The following is a 15,059-nucleotide window of genomic DNA, read 5'->3' on the forward strand; positions in this document are numbered from 1 at the left end:
TTCTAGGTGCCAAGACCCGGGCTGGGTGTTGCCAAGACATCTTCCCCAGCAGCTCTGTCTTTGCCCCTGGCTCCTTTGTCCCCTGCCACCTGAGGAACAAAAGGGGACACATTCTAACACCATCAGCAACTCACACACTGGGGAGATTAGGCCTATGGCTCCATATTGCAGATGAGGAAACTGAGACTCAGGCAAGTTTCCATTTGGCAGCTCATTTCCTGGAGACTCCCCTCTCCCCAGCTCACTGGAGGGGCTGTGCAAGAACCTCTCTGTACCTGCCAGATGAAAGTCAATTTGTGGTGGGTCTTACTGTATAAAACACACCTGGAAATTCAGGGTGAGGCTTGGACCGCTGGGACAGGCTGTGTGTCCCTGCTCCGCATGAGTCTGGGTGATCTCCTCTTTCCTCCAGTGCAGTATTTGGCCCGCATTCCCTGCAGTTTCAAGCCAGCCTCTCCTGCCCAGACTCTGTACCTGAGCTCCCCCACACGCAGGAGAAAATAGCTCCCACCTCCTTCCAGCCTTCCAGGAATGGGCCCCTGGAGACAGGGCAGCAGGGAGGCAGAACCCCAGGGTGCTGGTTGATGGATTCACTTTAGCTACCCGTGCAACCCTTCCGTTGCAGCTCTGGCACACCTTGTGTGCCCATTCTTCTTCCCTGACACCACACCAGGTGCCTCTGCCTCCTGATCCCACCCTCGCAGCCATCTGGGCTCTCCTTGGAGATACAATTGCTGATTCGGGCAAAGCATGGGACCACCAGAGAAACAAAGAACTCTAGACTTGGGAGAGGAGGTGGGGACATTGTCTTGTGGTGCGTACTGCTTCAGCACTGAGGGATGAAGTCAGAGCTAGGATGCGAACCCAGGAGACCCAGGGGTCAGGGCCTCATTAGAGAAAGCCATCTGAGGCTTGCTTGACCTTGGACTAGTCTAGACTGGGATCCTGACTGGCTGACATTTAGCTCAGCTGAGAAAACAGGAGGCAGAGAGTACAGGGTGAGCACCATGGGCCAAGATCAAGTGCAGCTTGCTGGATGCTCCAACCTTAACACCAACTTGCAGGTTATTTATTGTTATTTTGTTGCAGGCCGGGGAAGGAAGGCAGGTGCTGCAGGGTGAGAAAACCATAGAGCTTGAGACCACTGGAAACTTCAGATGCTCCCTCTGTTGGCTCACACATTTGCCTCATACCATCTAACTAGACCTAATTAATCAATAACCAAGTTGCTGATTTCCTGCCAACCAAGCCACCTGAAGAGTACTCATTCTTCCCGTGAATTGATTGCCACACTCTTGCCACCATGACAGAGGATCCCTATGCCCACAAAGGCTGCATGCCAAAAGAGTGCAGGGGCTGCCTGCCACCTCACCTCCCTGCCACCCTGCCATGGAGACAGCGGCTCCCAATGGTCCCAGTCTTGTCACACAGATGGAAAGGAGAGGTCTAGAGGGGGTGTAGAGGTGTGGGGCTTGAACCAGGTTACAAGAGACATGGCTGCTACCCTGCTGGGGCTCTAGGTATATTCTGGTCCTCACTGGCTTCATCACAGGAGGGAGCATGCAGCCCTCTAAGGCAGAGTCTTGGATATACTGGACATGAGGGTCCCTTGTAGCAGTGGACAAAGAAAGCAGGCTAGGGTCTTGAGGGGCCTGGGGACATGGCTGCTACATCAATGCTAAAATGTGTGGGCCTGTGCTTCCTATTACAATATCTTTGATCTGTTCATTGACAGCTTGACAACCTCTAGAATCACCTGTGTGAATTAGCTTTTTGTTTTGTTTTTTAAGACAAGGTCTCTCTATGTCTAGACCTCTCTGTATAGACGAGGCTGGACTCAGACTCATGGATACCCACCTGCCTCTCCCTCCTGAGTACTGGGATTAAAGTGCCACCGTGAGCACCTGTGGGGATTATCTTGTTCATGTCAATTGGGATGTCACTGTGAGTGACAGCGACTCCTTAACTGGGATCCTGGACAGTGTAAGTGGAGACACGGGGCTGAGGGACAGCCTGCACTCATTGCTGTCTGCAATGAGTCCCTAACTGGGACATGATATACAGACAGCACTGGTTCTCAGCCTGTGACTTGCAATCCTTTTGGGGGTCAAATAACCCTTTCACAGGGGTCACTCACCCAAGACTATTGGAAAACACAGATATTTACATTACGAGTCATAACAGTAGCTAAAATACAGCCATGAAGTAGCAAAGAAAATACATTTATGGTTGGGGGTCACCACGATGTGAGGAACTGTATTTTAGGGTCACAACATTAGGAAGGGTGAGAACCACTGATCCCCTTTATTCTTTCCGCCATGGTGAACTATACTTTGAACCAAAGTAAACCCTTTCTTCCTTAAGGTGCTTCTGTCAGAGTTTTGGGTTTTTTTTGTTTTTTGTTTTTTGTTTTTTTTCTTTTTTGGTTCTTTTTTTCGGAGCTGGGGACCGAACCCAGGGCCTTGCGCTTCCTAGGTAAGCGCTCTACCACTGAGCTAAATCCCCAGCCCCTCTGTCAGAGTTTTTAAAATTTTTTTTTAGGTTTACTTATTTTTATGCATAGAATTTCTTTGCCTGTCTGTATGTATGTGTTCACAGAGGTCAGAAGAGGGCTCAGATCCCCTAGAACTGGAGTCATGGGTGGTGGTCGTGAGTCACTGTGTGAATGCTCAGAACCAAACCTGAGTCCTCGGCAGGAGCAACGGGCGTTCTTAACCGCTGAGCCAGCTCTCCGCCCGCTCCCTTCAGGGGATTTTATCACAGTAATGGGTGGAGGGGGGATGCTATCTCTCAGTGGCTTCCAGAACATGCCAGATTTGAAATGCCCCGTCCCAAGTAGGTAAGACCTGTAAATCACAGGCAGCCACTGACCAATGTGCACCTGCCTCTGTCTTCCTGCCAGTTTTGAACCTGACTCTACTTCCTGACTGATTCACCTCTATCTTCATCCCTGGAATCCACATACAGTATCAACAAGAAGGACATGCACACACAGCCTCAATAGAGTGGCATCCACCCCACCCCACTTCACCCCACCCCACCCCACCTCACCCCACCTCACCCCACCTCATTCCAGCACACCCCATCCCACCCCACCCTACCTCACCCCACCACACCCTACTTCACCCCATCCCACCCCACCTCACCCCAGCACACCCCACCCCACCTCACCCCACCCCACCCCACTGGGCCATCCCACTCCAAGCAGAGGGAAGGAACTGGCTCAAGGCTTTCCTCACTCCACACCCCTTCTTCCCAATCCTGGTCAAATATGAAAGTACATGTTTCGAATACTGTGTGTTTTACAAAAGTAGGGTGTGGGGAAGGCTACGGGGGGGGGGGTAGAAATGCTGCAAATACAGTCTCTGTGTATACATTGTATACATTGTATGCAAATACAGTCTCTGTGTATACATTGTATACATTGTATACAAATACAGTCTCTGTGTATACATTTCTCAAAAAAAAAAAAAAAAAAAAGCGGGGTTGGGGATTTAGCTCAGTGGTAGAGCGCTTGCCTAAGAAGCACAAGGCCCTGGGTTCGGTCCCCAGCTCCGAAAAAAAGAACCAAAAAAAAAAAAAAAAAAAAAGCTCAAAACAATAGCAAAAGAAAAACCACCTAATCAGACACATGGGGCAATTAATGGCTCCCCCCCCATGTCAGTGCTACACCCTAGGCAGCACAGAGCCTGGAATGGAGAGACATACAAAAGCCCCTCAACACCCCCAGGCTTCACACTGCCCTCTGCCAGCCTGCTCTGGCCCTCTGGGGCCATCCCCTGGGCTAGCATTCGCTTTGTTCAATACCTTTTTTAAAAAGCATTTATTGCATGCTGAGCACCGCCGTGAGCTCTGCCAAGTCTGACTCATCTGAGCACCCTGAGGTCCACAGGTGGCTTGGGAATGAGGACCTCTTGCAAAGCCTGCATGGTGTCTATTAACGAACAAAGTTCCCCGGATGGTGCAGAACCTCTACCCTCTCACACGTTTACCACCTGCACAGGCTCCCCCAATAGCGAAGCTTGGGGATCTTGACTGCACGGGCAGTCCTTGGCTGTAGCACCAGGTAACATCTGGACCAGGTGTCTTCTTGAAGCCAGGTGGCATCCTGAGAACAAGGTGACACCTAGGTACCAGGTTCACATGAACATTCCAGGAATCAGGCGACAATCCTGCCGTCAGGAGACATTCAGGTACCGGGTGACATCCCAGGAAAGAGGTGATCTCTAGGCACCCAGGTGACCTCCCAGATATCAGATAACACCCTCAAGAACCAGGTGACATCCAGGTAACAGGTGACATGTCTAGAACCAGGTGACAGCTCAAATATCATACAATATCCCTCAAAAACCAGATACTCCCGGAGACATCCAGGTACCAAGTGACAACATTCCAGAAAACAGATGACATCCCACCTGACATCCCAGTGGCTCTGGGCCTTACCTGCCGATGACTTCGATATTGGAGATGGCGTAGAAATACTTGTAGAGGTTCTCTCGCTGCACGTAGGTGCCACCCAGCGCAGGACGCAGCAGGCGCATGCGCAGGTCAGTGAAGGTGAAGAACTCCTTGAGGCCCTTGGCGCTCTCCATCCTCGTGTACAGGTTGTCCATGTTACGCAGGTCAGGGCCGGCAAAGATGGCGAAGCGGTCCCTTACCTCAAAGCGCACATGCTTCTCTTTCTTGGACCCTGCCCAGCGTGAGTATTCCTCGGTGCAGAGCACCCGGTGGGCGCTGGAGGGTGACATGTCTCGGGCGCGGCGGGCAGACATGCCGAAGGCCTCCATGCAGTCTTCTGCATAGAACTGGTAGGGCTGCCAGGTGCGGCCATTGTCCAGAGACTTCTCGAGGACCATGACCGTGGGCCGGCCATACTCGAAAGTCATCACCACATCGTCTGTCAACTCCACGCTCTTGTTCCATGAGAGGGTGATGTTGGCTTCCAGTGGACTGGGGTAGCGACTCCACGTGACGCTTTGCCAGTAGGTGGCCAGTCCCTCATCTTCCCTGTCAAACATAAGCCGGGGTGGGTGGGCCAGGTCAGGGTTGGAGGCATCACACTCGTTACTGCACAGGTAAGGGTTCTCCTGCAAGGGAAGGGAGTCTGTCAGGAAGTCCATCCTGGTCAATGGAAAGGGTCTGTCATGTGCTTGCTCTGTGCCTGAGCTAGCCACCTGCTAGCCACCACCAAGCCCTGGATGCAGGCGTGGAAAATGGCTGTCCCACACAGACAGCAGATGCATGATAATAAGATATTGGGTGGGGGTCAAAGGCATTCTGCACTTTCTACTGCGTGCTCTCTAAGCCTTTAACTATTCTAGGTGGTAGACCTATTAATTAACAAACAACAGACCTTGCCACTGACAGCCTCACAGTGCCTCAGTTCACACGGCCACTTTGATGAATATTTCAGGTGTCTGTGCAGAGACAAAGTAGCTTGGATCTGAGTTAAAAACCTCTCACTCTCTAATGAGCCATGAGGCCCCCGAGGGGGTAGACACATTGCCACCATCCCCTGGCCACTGCAGCCAGCAACACTGCAGTCAGCCACTGGCCACGGGCTTTGATCCTCCACAGACCAGGGCTGCTGCCCAGGCAGCCTAGGGCTGCTCTGTGGGCACCTGGCCACAGCTAGCCCAGGGGTTCACTAAGGCAGGGCCCACAAAGCCCTGACCCACCAAAATAACTCTGTCCTTCATGCCCTGTGGTGCCAGTGTCCACCCCACCTGCCTGTCCCTGAGGATGGGTGAGGCTTGAAACCTTATAAGGAGTTTCTCACCAGTGTAGCTCCTAATTGCTGAGTGGGAAACTGAGGCCCAGGGAAGGCAAGATGAACCAGGTCTTCTCAGAGGATTTGGAGGTATTTCTGAAAGAAGAAAGCCCTCTCTGCACCCCTCTCTTTTCTCATCCTCCCTCTTCCCCGCTCTCCTCTCTGCCTGTTTTCCTCCCTATCACCCAGCTTCTTTCCTTCCCCCAGCCCTACACTGCCTCAGTGTCTGGCAAACTTACAAATCATAGTGACAAAGGAGAAGCTTTTGTGACTTTCACTGGTGACTCGTCTCACGCCTACTCCTGAATGGAAGACTCTGACTGACCTCTACAGACTCCATGACAAGCAGAGGCCAAGCCCAGAGACCAGGAGAAGGCAACAGACTGTGGCTGGCTGACCAGGAGGTCACCCCTCCACCTTCTGCTCCAGGTAGTGTGAGGGAAACACGGAACCCAAGCACTCCTGCTTGTGCACTGGGATGGCAGACAAAGTTCGTGCGTTAATGAGGGAGCTGGAGGGCAGCTTGACTCAGGCTGGATTCTCTCTCACTCACTTTGTTCTTTTGCTCTGAGCCTCATCTGAGACTCAATGGAGTCCCTTCAAATTCATACGTTAATGCCTAACCCTAAGAGACCTCTAAAGGTTATGTTTTGAGACAGTCTTTACAGAGTTGAAGGAGGCCCTCAGGTGATCCTTCTCCTTATTCAGGGAAAAACCCCTGAATAAGGACAGAAAAAGGACACACATGGAAATGCCAGGAGCGCAGGAGTGCTCTCTCTCTCTCTCTCTCTCTCTCTCTCTCTCTCTCTCTCTCTCACACACACACACACACACACACACACCCCACAGAGGAAGGTCATGAGACACAGAGGTGGCTACATCACCTCACGGAGCGAAGCTGCAGGAGGCAGTGCACCTCCAGCATCCTGGTCTTAACCCAGTGGACGACAATAAATGTCTACTGGAAATGTCAGTTCCTGGTAGGCTCATCCTAGTGAGCCAAGTGGGCGGGGCAGCAGCTCAGAGAGGTGTTGCCCACCCTGGGTTTTCCAGGGTGTCCTTAGAGACACCTCTTCCACAAACTCGTTTCTTTTACCCACCTCACTTACCTCTGAAAACCATGTCCTGTCATAGGCTACCTGGCCTCCTGGTAATTGTATTAATGTCTGCCCATCATATATTGACTGTCAATATTCCTGTGTCAACACACACACACACACACACACACACACACACACACACACACACACACCCCACCTCAGCAGCTGTGAGTCACCATGTATGACCTTTTGATGGATCCTTTTCCAGCCCCCTGCCTTACCTACCCAGCCTCCCACTGTCCTCAGCTGTCCCACCTGGGTAGGGACAGGGCTGGCTGGAGCTCCCCTGGAGGTCTCCCTAGAGTGGCATGAAGAGCAAGCCAGGGCCTGAACCAATGAATGTTCAGAAGGGAGCTGACTCAGTGAGGACACAGCCCATGCCTCCTTGGTGAGGCAGGACTCAGATCTTGGGGTGGCTGTGAGGTGTGTGAAGAAGCTGGGGGGACTATGCTGGCCATGGCTTGGGAGCATTTGCTGTGCTTGTAGCTGGCAAAGCCTTCTCTGCAGCCGCCATGAGGCTGGTAAACACACAGGCTCATTCATTAGTGGCTCACCATCTGCTTCCCAGGGGCTGGGGTGAGGCTGGCAGGGCCTTGCAGGTTGGGCAGCAAGGATCTTGAATCAGGCTGGGGTCCCCAGCCCCTGGCAGAGCCCCTATATCAGTATAGTATAGTGGCTTTGCCAGCCTTCCGGGTCTCTAGCATCCAAGACTACAGAGCAGATTACCTGTTAATGAAAACAGCCAGACAAGGACAGCCAACGCTTTGGACACACTTCTACCTTGCAGAAGGGAACTCAGGCTAAGCATTGATGCTTTCAAAACTAGCACTTGTTCTCTGACCATTTAATGGTCAGCACCCCAAAACAGAACAAATGCACACACCTCTTATTATTAAAGCCTTAGGTTCTTGGAGCATGGTTCAGTCAGCAGAGTGCTTGCTGTAGAGACACTAGTTTGAGCCTCAAAAGCCAGGTGAACTTGCCAGCTGTGGCACTGGGTGAGCTAGCCTGGGCAATTCTGGAGGCTGGTCCTGGTGCCGGACAGCTGCAGGCAGTGGAGAAGTTTGGGAGAGCTGTGGGCTGACCAAGGCTATCTCCCAGGCCCTAATCCAGGGCTGTGAGCTGTCCCACGCAACAACTATCCCATCTATGAGCTGCTGGAGTGTGTGAAGGGGTCAGTCCTGCAGATGCAAAGCTGCAGGATCTTCATGACACAGGGTGACAATAGGACGTCCATCCAAGGGGACCTTGTGAGGTTCCAGTATTGATTATACAGCAGAAGCCGGAGGCCTTGAACCGGGCCAATGACTCATTGCAATGAACATTTGCAAGTAAAGATGTGTGCACTGTGTGGCACACTGTGACACATCGAAGCTTCCATGGTGAGATGTTTTTGTTTGTTGGGGAGGGACAGTGAGATGAGTGGGATTGGGGTGTATGATGTAAAGTTCACCAGGAATCAATAAAAAGTAAAAAAAGAAAAAAGGCGCTAGGTGAGAGACCCACTTAAAACTCTAATACTGTGGTGGCTAAGGCAGAAATATGCACAGGGATCGGCAGCCAGCCTGCTGAGCTTGACTGGCCACTTCTAGGCCAATGAGGCACCTTATTTCAAAACCAAGGTGTGTATAGTGCCTAAGGTTGACCTCTGCCTCCATTCATATATTCACACAAAAACATGCACACACTACATACACAAAAAGCCTTGGCGGCCCCCCTCCCCTGGTTGCAGTCACCCACCATGTACATTTCCCATATAATTTCTAGGGGCCCCCTCTGGACCAAGGGTTCGAACTACTTGTTTAAGTCTGGGGCCATAAAGGAAACTGCTTCTATGGTCTAAAAGCACTACTCAGCTCAGCTCGACCTTCTTTCTAGAGGCTCTGTGACCTTGAGAAAGCCATGTGACTTTTCTGAGCCTCTATTCTCTTGTCCTGTGTCTGTTAGATATGGCATGAGAAACTGGGGAGATGTCACCATCCAGCAGTGACAGTTGTACACAGCCGATTTGTGCGTGTCAGCTGGAGTGGGAAGGTGGAGTCTGGGAGATGTTGAGAACCCAGGGACTCCATGACGCATACCACCTTGAACACAGACTGCTTCAGTGACAGCTAGCCCAGAGGAGCACAGTAGTGGGCCAGGGGCAGACGCTGTTGCTATGGTCACTATGTACCGGCCCAATGTCACTCCCCTGGATATGACGGGACTGACCTTGGAGAATCAGGATCTCTGCAGTGTTCCTCTTTCCACACACCCAAGCAAGTCACCTGGAGGGTAGGCAGTGCAGCAGCCCTGACCCAGCTGCACAGGCACCAGGGTGGGGTAGGGTGGCATGGCAGGTCTCTCTAAATGGGGCAGCCTGTGGAGAAACTGTTCTCTTTTGTCTCTTTAGTGATTTTGCTCCTCTGTTACTTTCAGGGCAGGAGTCAGAGGTTGGTACACGCACCGGGCAAGATCCAGGTCAAAAGCACCATGGGACAGGAAGTGAGCTGCCCAGTGGAGCAACCCTCATCTGGGAACGTCCAGCCATGTGAGTCTCTTCACAAGCCTCTTGGGTCATAAACAGTCCTTGTGTCACGGCTTCATCTTCTTGCTCACACAAGGATACAGCAGCACAAGAAGTGCAAGCCTGTAGAGCAGAGTTCAGGCTCCATAACCCACGTAGGCGTAAGGAGAGAGCAACTCCATGATGTTCTCCTCCAGCCTCACCTCAGATCATGCACTCACATACACAGTAATAGTAAATAGAACTTCAAGTTATTTTAACAACACACAGCCCCACTCTGTCCTAGTCTTTACGAAGGCTCATATGTCACACTTAACCTAAACTAAGCACATTTTTCTCTTTTTAATCTATGTTTTTCTTACTTCCTCCTTTCCTTCCTCCCCTCTGTCTTCCTGGTGCTGGGAACGGACCTAGGGACTTGTGTACACTGCCCAAGTGTTCTAACGCTGACCCACACTCCCAGTCTCCTGATCTTTCCCTTAAAGTTGTCTGTTTGTTTATGTGTTTTGACTACATATATGTCTGGGTACCATGCAGGTGCCTGCTGTCCATGGAAGCCATAGAAGGACACTGACACCCTAGAACTGGGGTTATAGATGCTGGGCTCTGCTGTGTGCTGCTGAGAATCAAACCTGAGTCTTCTGGAAAACCAGCCTGGAGTTGTCTCTTCAGCCTCTGGTTTTTGTATGGGTCTCATATGCAAACAGAGTGGGTGAGGGAAAGGCATTGTGGTCTAACTCATCTACACAAGGGACCCCAGGCCAGCCAGGCCTACACTGTGAGACCCTGACTTTATACCACAAGACGAGAGCCTGTGTAATGTATGCTCATGGATGTTGGATCTAGGCAAGATGTCCATTCTGGGGCCACCATGTATGTGCCTGTCCCAACCCAGCGGCACAATTACCCATTTGCTTCCCAAGGGTCAGAGTCTCCAATGCCCAATACCCAGCTCTAAGACGAGTTAGGAAAACTCCCATTTGTCCAAGAGGGAAAGGACATAGCCACCCCCAGCCCGTGCCACTCACCCCACACCCAGGAGGCAGACAGCCGTGTTTTTGCCACCGGGTGTGTGGGCGGGCCCTGAACAGTTCAGCAGCTGACAGATTCTTTTTGAACTTGGCTGCCGAGCTGTCAGCCTCAATGGGGGCTGAAGATACTTTCTGTGACCCAGGTGGGAGGCAGGAGACTCCCAAGGAGTAAGCCAGGGCATGGGGTGCTGAGATGAGGGGACACAATGCCAACTACTATTCTTACAAAGACTTGGGATTTAGGGGTGAAGTGAAGGTTGGGATGGTGGTGGAGAACCCAAAGGCAGTCAAACAAGCCTTTTCCTTCTCCTCGGACTTGGGGAGAAACTGTCCTGGCCTGGACAGTCTAGAAGGCAATAAGCACATTGACTTCCTAGGTGCCTTTTTCCCTAGCACCAGTGTTGTGCAAGCCTGGGCTGAGCCTGGCTCTGTCTATACTCAGTCTCCCTACTCAGGAACTGATAGAGCGGGGAGCAGATAGGTCAGCTGTGCGATCACTATCCTAGAATTTCAAATTCTTCATAGTCTTCACTCCCCTGGTGGCTTAGTAGGAAGGGAACAGAGCCATGTCCTCCTCCCCAGTGGCAGGGAGAAAGCCAAGTGCTGGGGGAATTCGCCCTAACAAATTATTTCCTATTTCTTGGTAAGAAAAGTTGCAGTGGCGATGAATTATTAACAAGACGGAAACGAAGATTGTGCTGCTGGTCCTAATTCGGATTGCCCTGTCTCCTTAGCTCCCTCCTCCCTCGCTGAGCTCCACCTCTGGCTAGCTCTCTGTATCCTTCTGTGGGTTCATTGATTTATCCCATCTTCTTCCTCTGCCCCAGCCGACAGCAAGGTCACCTGCTTCACTCACGAATCAGCAGAAACCCACTCAGAGGGACAACCGTCCAGGGACACTTATTCTGTGGGGACAATTCTCTCATGTTCTGTCAATTCTGCAGGCATGGAGGACAAACCATCTATGCTGGGGCTGATCCTCAACCCTTTATCCTAGCAGAGTGCCATCCAGAGTCTTAGTAATTGTCCTCTTCCCCCAGACCCAGCCTCAGTGACTGTGTTCAGGCCACCTTCCAAGCCTGTCCTGGCTTTAGCCCGAGTCAGCAAAAACACTTCATGGTCCTTCACTACGCAGGGAAGCTTTGGAGGAAGACAACGGGGGCCCTTTCATTTCAAACCTTCCCACCACTGTCCTCCTTCTAGGATCACCCAGCAATGGCTTTATGTAGGGCCACTGAACAACCAAGCAGAGACTCTCACCCTGTGCATGAGAGTTGTGTGCAGGCTGTGGGTTAAGCAGCAGTTGAGATGCCAGCCCCAAGACCTTCAGTCTGTTTGGGGTTCAACAGCCCTTCAGAGTACCTCAGGACACAGGGCTGTGCGTGTGGCTGAGACATCCAGGAGGTGCTGTATTGGCTCAAAGCAGAAAGCCAAATCCTGTTCAGACTCGCCCTGCCTGCAGGGACACAGCCCAGCACGGCTGGCTTTCTCCACCAACAGAGCAGCCACAGGGAGTGGGGGTGAGAGTTTTGCCAAGGCAGTGACTACATGAGGGTTAATCTCTCCAAGAACTCAAAATCATCTTTAAAAAAGAAAAAAAAAGGCTCCATTCTGCTTTGCCCTGGGCATATGTGAATTCTTCCCACAGCCAGACTTCCAGGAATGTTTGGGGTGGGAAACTCTTTCCCAGTTCTGAAGCGTGCCTGGCACCCAGCCGTGCGGCCCCCACATGCAATGAATGTGCTCCAGGCCCTCAATGTACCACCTACCAAGCAGACACATGTGAGCCCCGGCCTCGGAAGAGGATGGTTCTCTGTGCTAGCATACATCTAGGCACAGGGTGCTCACTACCACAAAAAGGCAGGCCTCTCTGATTGGAGTGCTCTGTTCGGAGACACGTAGGCATGTCTACCTTGTGCATGTTCCAGGACCCCTTTTGTGGTCCTATTTACTCTCATTATGACGTCAAAAATTTCCAGTTCGTTAGAGGAAGGTGAGAGAGGGGGCCTCATGAGACCAAACTTGGACCTCCTGACTTTTTCTAAGAGAGGGTCTCTCATATCCCAACTGGTCTCAAACACCCTATATAGTTCAGGTTGACCTTTGACTCCTGACCGTCTGGCCTCTACTTTGAGCACTAGGATGACAGGTGTGTGCCAGCATACCCAGTTCATGCAGTGCAGGGGATCAATCCCAGGGTTCATGTGCATCTTATGCAACCTGTCCAGCAATTGATACAAACTCAAATCCGAGCTCAGCAGGGCTCAAAGATTTCCCTCTAGCTCTTTTCCCACCTGTGGCATCTGCGCACCCCTTCTCTGAGCTCACACTCTGGGTGGCTCGCCCTCCTACCCACTTCGTTCTCTGTTAGGGGCTATGCTCAGCACCGGAGTGAATCAAGATATTTACTTTAAAAAAAATTTTTTAACAAGTAAATGAAAGAAAAGGAAAAGGGGTGGGAGGAGGAAAGAGAGGAAGAGGGAGGAAGGGGTAGGCTGGGAATAGGGCTTGGAGAAGAGGAAGCCACTGGTAAAGTGCATTATTGATCGGAGACTCAGAAAATGCTTAGAGGGTAGGAAAAGCATCCCGTTCTTTAAAAGCTTGTGCAGGGCATAAGTTAGACGCAGGCATCTTTCCCAGAGAGGACCTACTCTCTTCACATGAATATTTCATCACCAGGGGAAAAGGCAGACTGAGGATTCCAGCGCAGGGTGGGGTGAGGGCTGGGCAGCATGGCCCCTCCAGATAGCCCTGGGGCCTTTAGAGCCCCAGTCATTCCACTTGCTGGTGGCAGCTGCCCTGGGCTTGCTTGCCGAAGAGTAGGGCAATAGGGTTGGGGCCTGGGACAGACAGAGTCAAAGGCAAGGCACCCACAGGGGCAGCATACCTAATCACCACTAACTCACTGGTAACTCTGTCCCAGCCCCCCGTCCTGTTCCCGAAGGAGACACCACCAGTCTCTTAACTTCCTCTCCCCAGCCCATCCTCCACCTGACATCAGCCACCTCGTGTGAAGTGATGTAGTGGATGCCTTGCCCTCTTAAGCCTCAGCACCTGGGATATTCATGAGCCCAAGCCTTGGACCCTAGTCCTGCCCATTCTCTCCAACACAGCTCATCTCTCTCTCTCTTCTCTAGCCTCTCTCCAGTTTGCCTCTGCTTTCTTTTGGGGGATTGGGGAAGGTGCGTGTGTGTGTGTGTGTGTGTGTGTGTGTGTGTGTGTGTGTGTGTGTGTGTAGGTTGTAGAGCTTAGAAGACAACCTCAGTTATGACTCTCAGACAATGAGAGAGTCTCTCGTTGACCTTGAATTTTCCGAATAGTAGAGGACATCTGCCAGTGAGTCCTAAGTCTGGCCACTGAGCCTCAGGGATCCACCTATCTCTGCCTCCCCACAGCCAGGATCACTGGTGTGTGAGGAAGGACTCAGGTCCTCAGCTTCCTTGTCAAGTACTTTGCCAGCTGAGCCACCCCACCAGCTTCTCCACCTCTCTTCTCAGACTGGGGCACTTCTATCTCAGGGTGCCACCCAGTGGCAAGTATCTGAACGAGCATCCCTCAGCACTTCCCTGACCTCAGGACACCTCCCTGGCTCTGTCCCAGCTGCCTATTTGTACACTTGACCACAGTGTCACAGAATGACATCGTTGGTTAAGAGCAAGCTTCACGACCTGCTCAGGGGGCTCTGAGAAGACAGGACAGAGTGTGGCCCATGAAATGCACTCAGGGCTGCAGAGCGAGAGCCTCTTCAGTGGGTCCCCTCTCTGGGGACCTCAGCAGCCAGAAAAAAGTCTTAGGCATGACGGAGCATCCAAACAGATTGGAATGGCTGCTGCAGAGGGCCATGGTGATTTCCTACTTCTCTTTGGGGAGTTAAGAGATGTGGCAGAGCCACAAGGTGGGGTGCACCCAGGCAGCTGCAGGCTGTGGAGGTGAAGCCTTGGATCAGGGTTGGGCCAGAGGTACAGATTTATTCTTCTATGCATTTATCAGCCATTGTCAGCCACTCAAATGTCACTCTGCAGAAGCAGCTTCAGACATCAGACAAAAGGAAAGGCTATGTAGCAGTGTTCACGAGTCTTAAGTTCAGAAGTCCGGGGGTGTGTGACTAACCAACTAACCAAACAACCAGATAGCCAACCAACCAACAAACCAACTAACCAGCCAGCCAACCAGCTAATCAATCAACCAACAAACCAACTAACCAGCCAGCCAACTAGCTAATCAACCAACCAACTAAACAATAAACTAATTAGCCAATTAACCAAACAGCCAACTAGCTAACCAAGAAACAATTAACCAACTAGCCAACTAGTTGACCAACAAACCAATTAGCCAGCTAACCAACCAGCTAACCAATAGACCAATTAGTCACCCAACCAACTGAACAGCTGTGAGAGTTAATCTTCACCGTGGACTGAAGAGGATTTGAAATCCCCTAGGAGATACATGTCTGAGCATGTCTGCTTTCAGGAAGGTTTAACTGAAGAAGGAAACCCGTGTTCTTTACGGACCACGCCATGAGCGTTGGTCCCAGCTGCAGAGTGGACCAGTGACGTGAGCATTAGTGTTCCTCTCTCTGTGCTCCTGACCGTGGGGTGGAGTGAGCAGCCATTTCACACTCTCGCCACTATGAATCCCCAACCATGATGACT

At 51.6% G+C, this 15,059-nt stretch overlaps 1 protein-coding gene across 35 annotated transcripts in view; it reads right to left on the reverse strand.

Moving 5' to 3' along the window:
* The window catches only part of Ntng2 (netrin G2), a 59,419-nt gene that overhangs the window by 29,504 nt on the left and 14,856 nt on the right, over nucleotides 1-15,059 (reverse strand). For 31 of the 35 annotated variants that reach the window (NR_197768.1, NM_001434227.1, NM_001434226.1 and 28 more), the window contains 1 exon segment: nucleotides 4,444-5,087. Coding sequence is in view for 34 of the 35 variants with exons in the window: in NM_001434227.1 (NP_001421156.1) it covers nucleotides 4,444-5,087 (644 nt within the window). In the remaining variant the exon portion in view is untranslated. 35 annotated transcript variants of the gene reach the window in all.

This window comes from Rattus norvegicus, chromosome 3 (genome assembly GCF_021556685.1).
Source record: "Rattus norvegicus strain SHRSP/BbbUtx chromosome 3, alternate assembly SHRSP_T2T, whole genome shotgun sequence".
Lineage (NCBI taxonomy): Eukaryota > Metazoa > Chordata > Mammalia > Rodentia > Muridae > Rattus > Rattus norvegicus.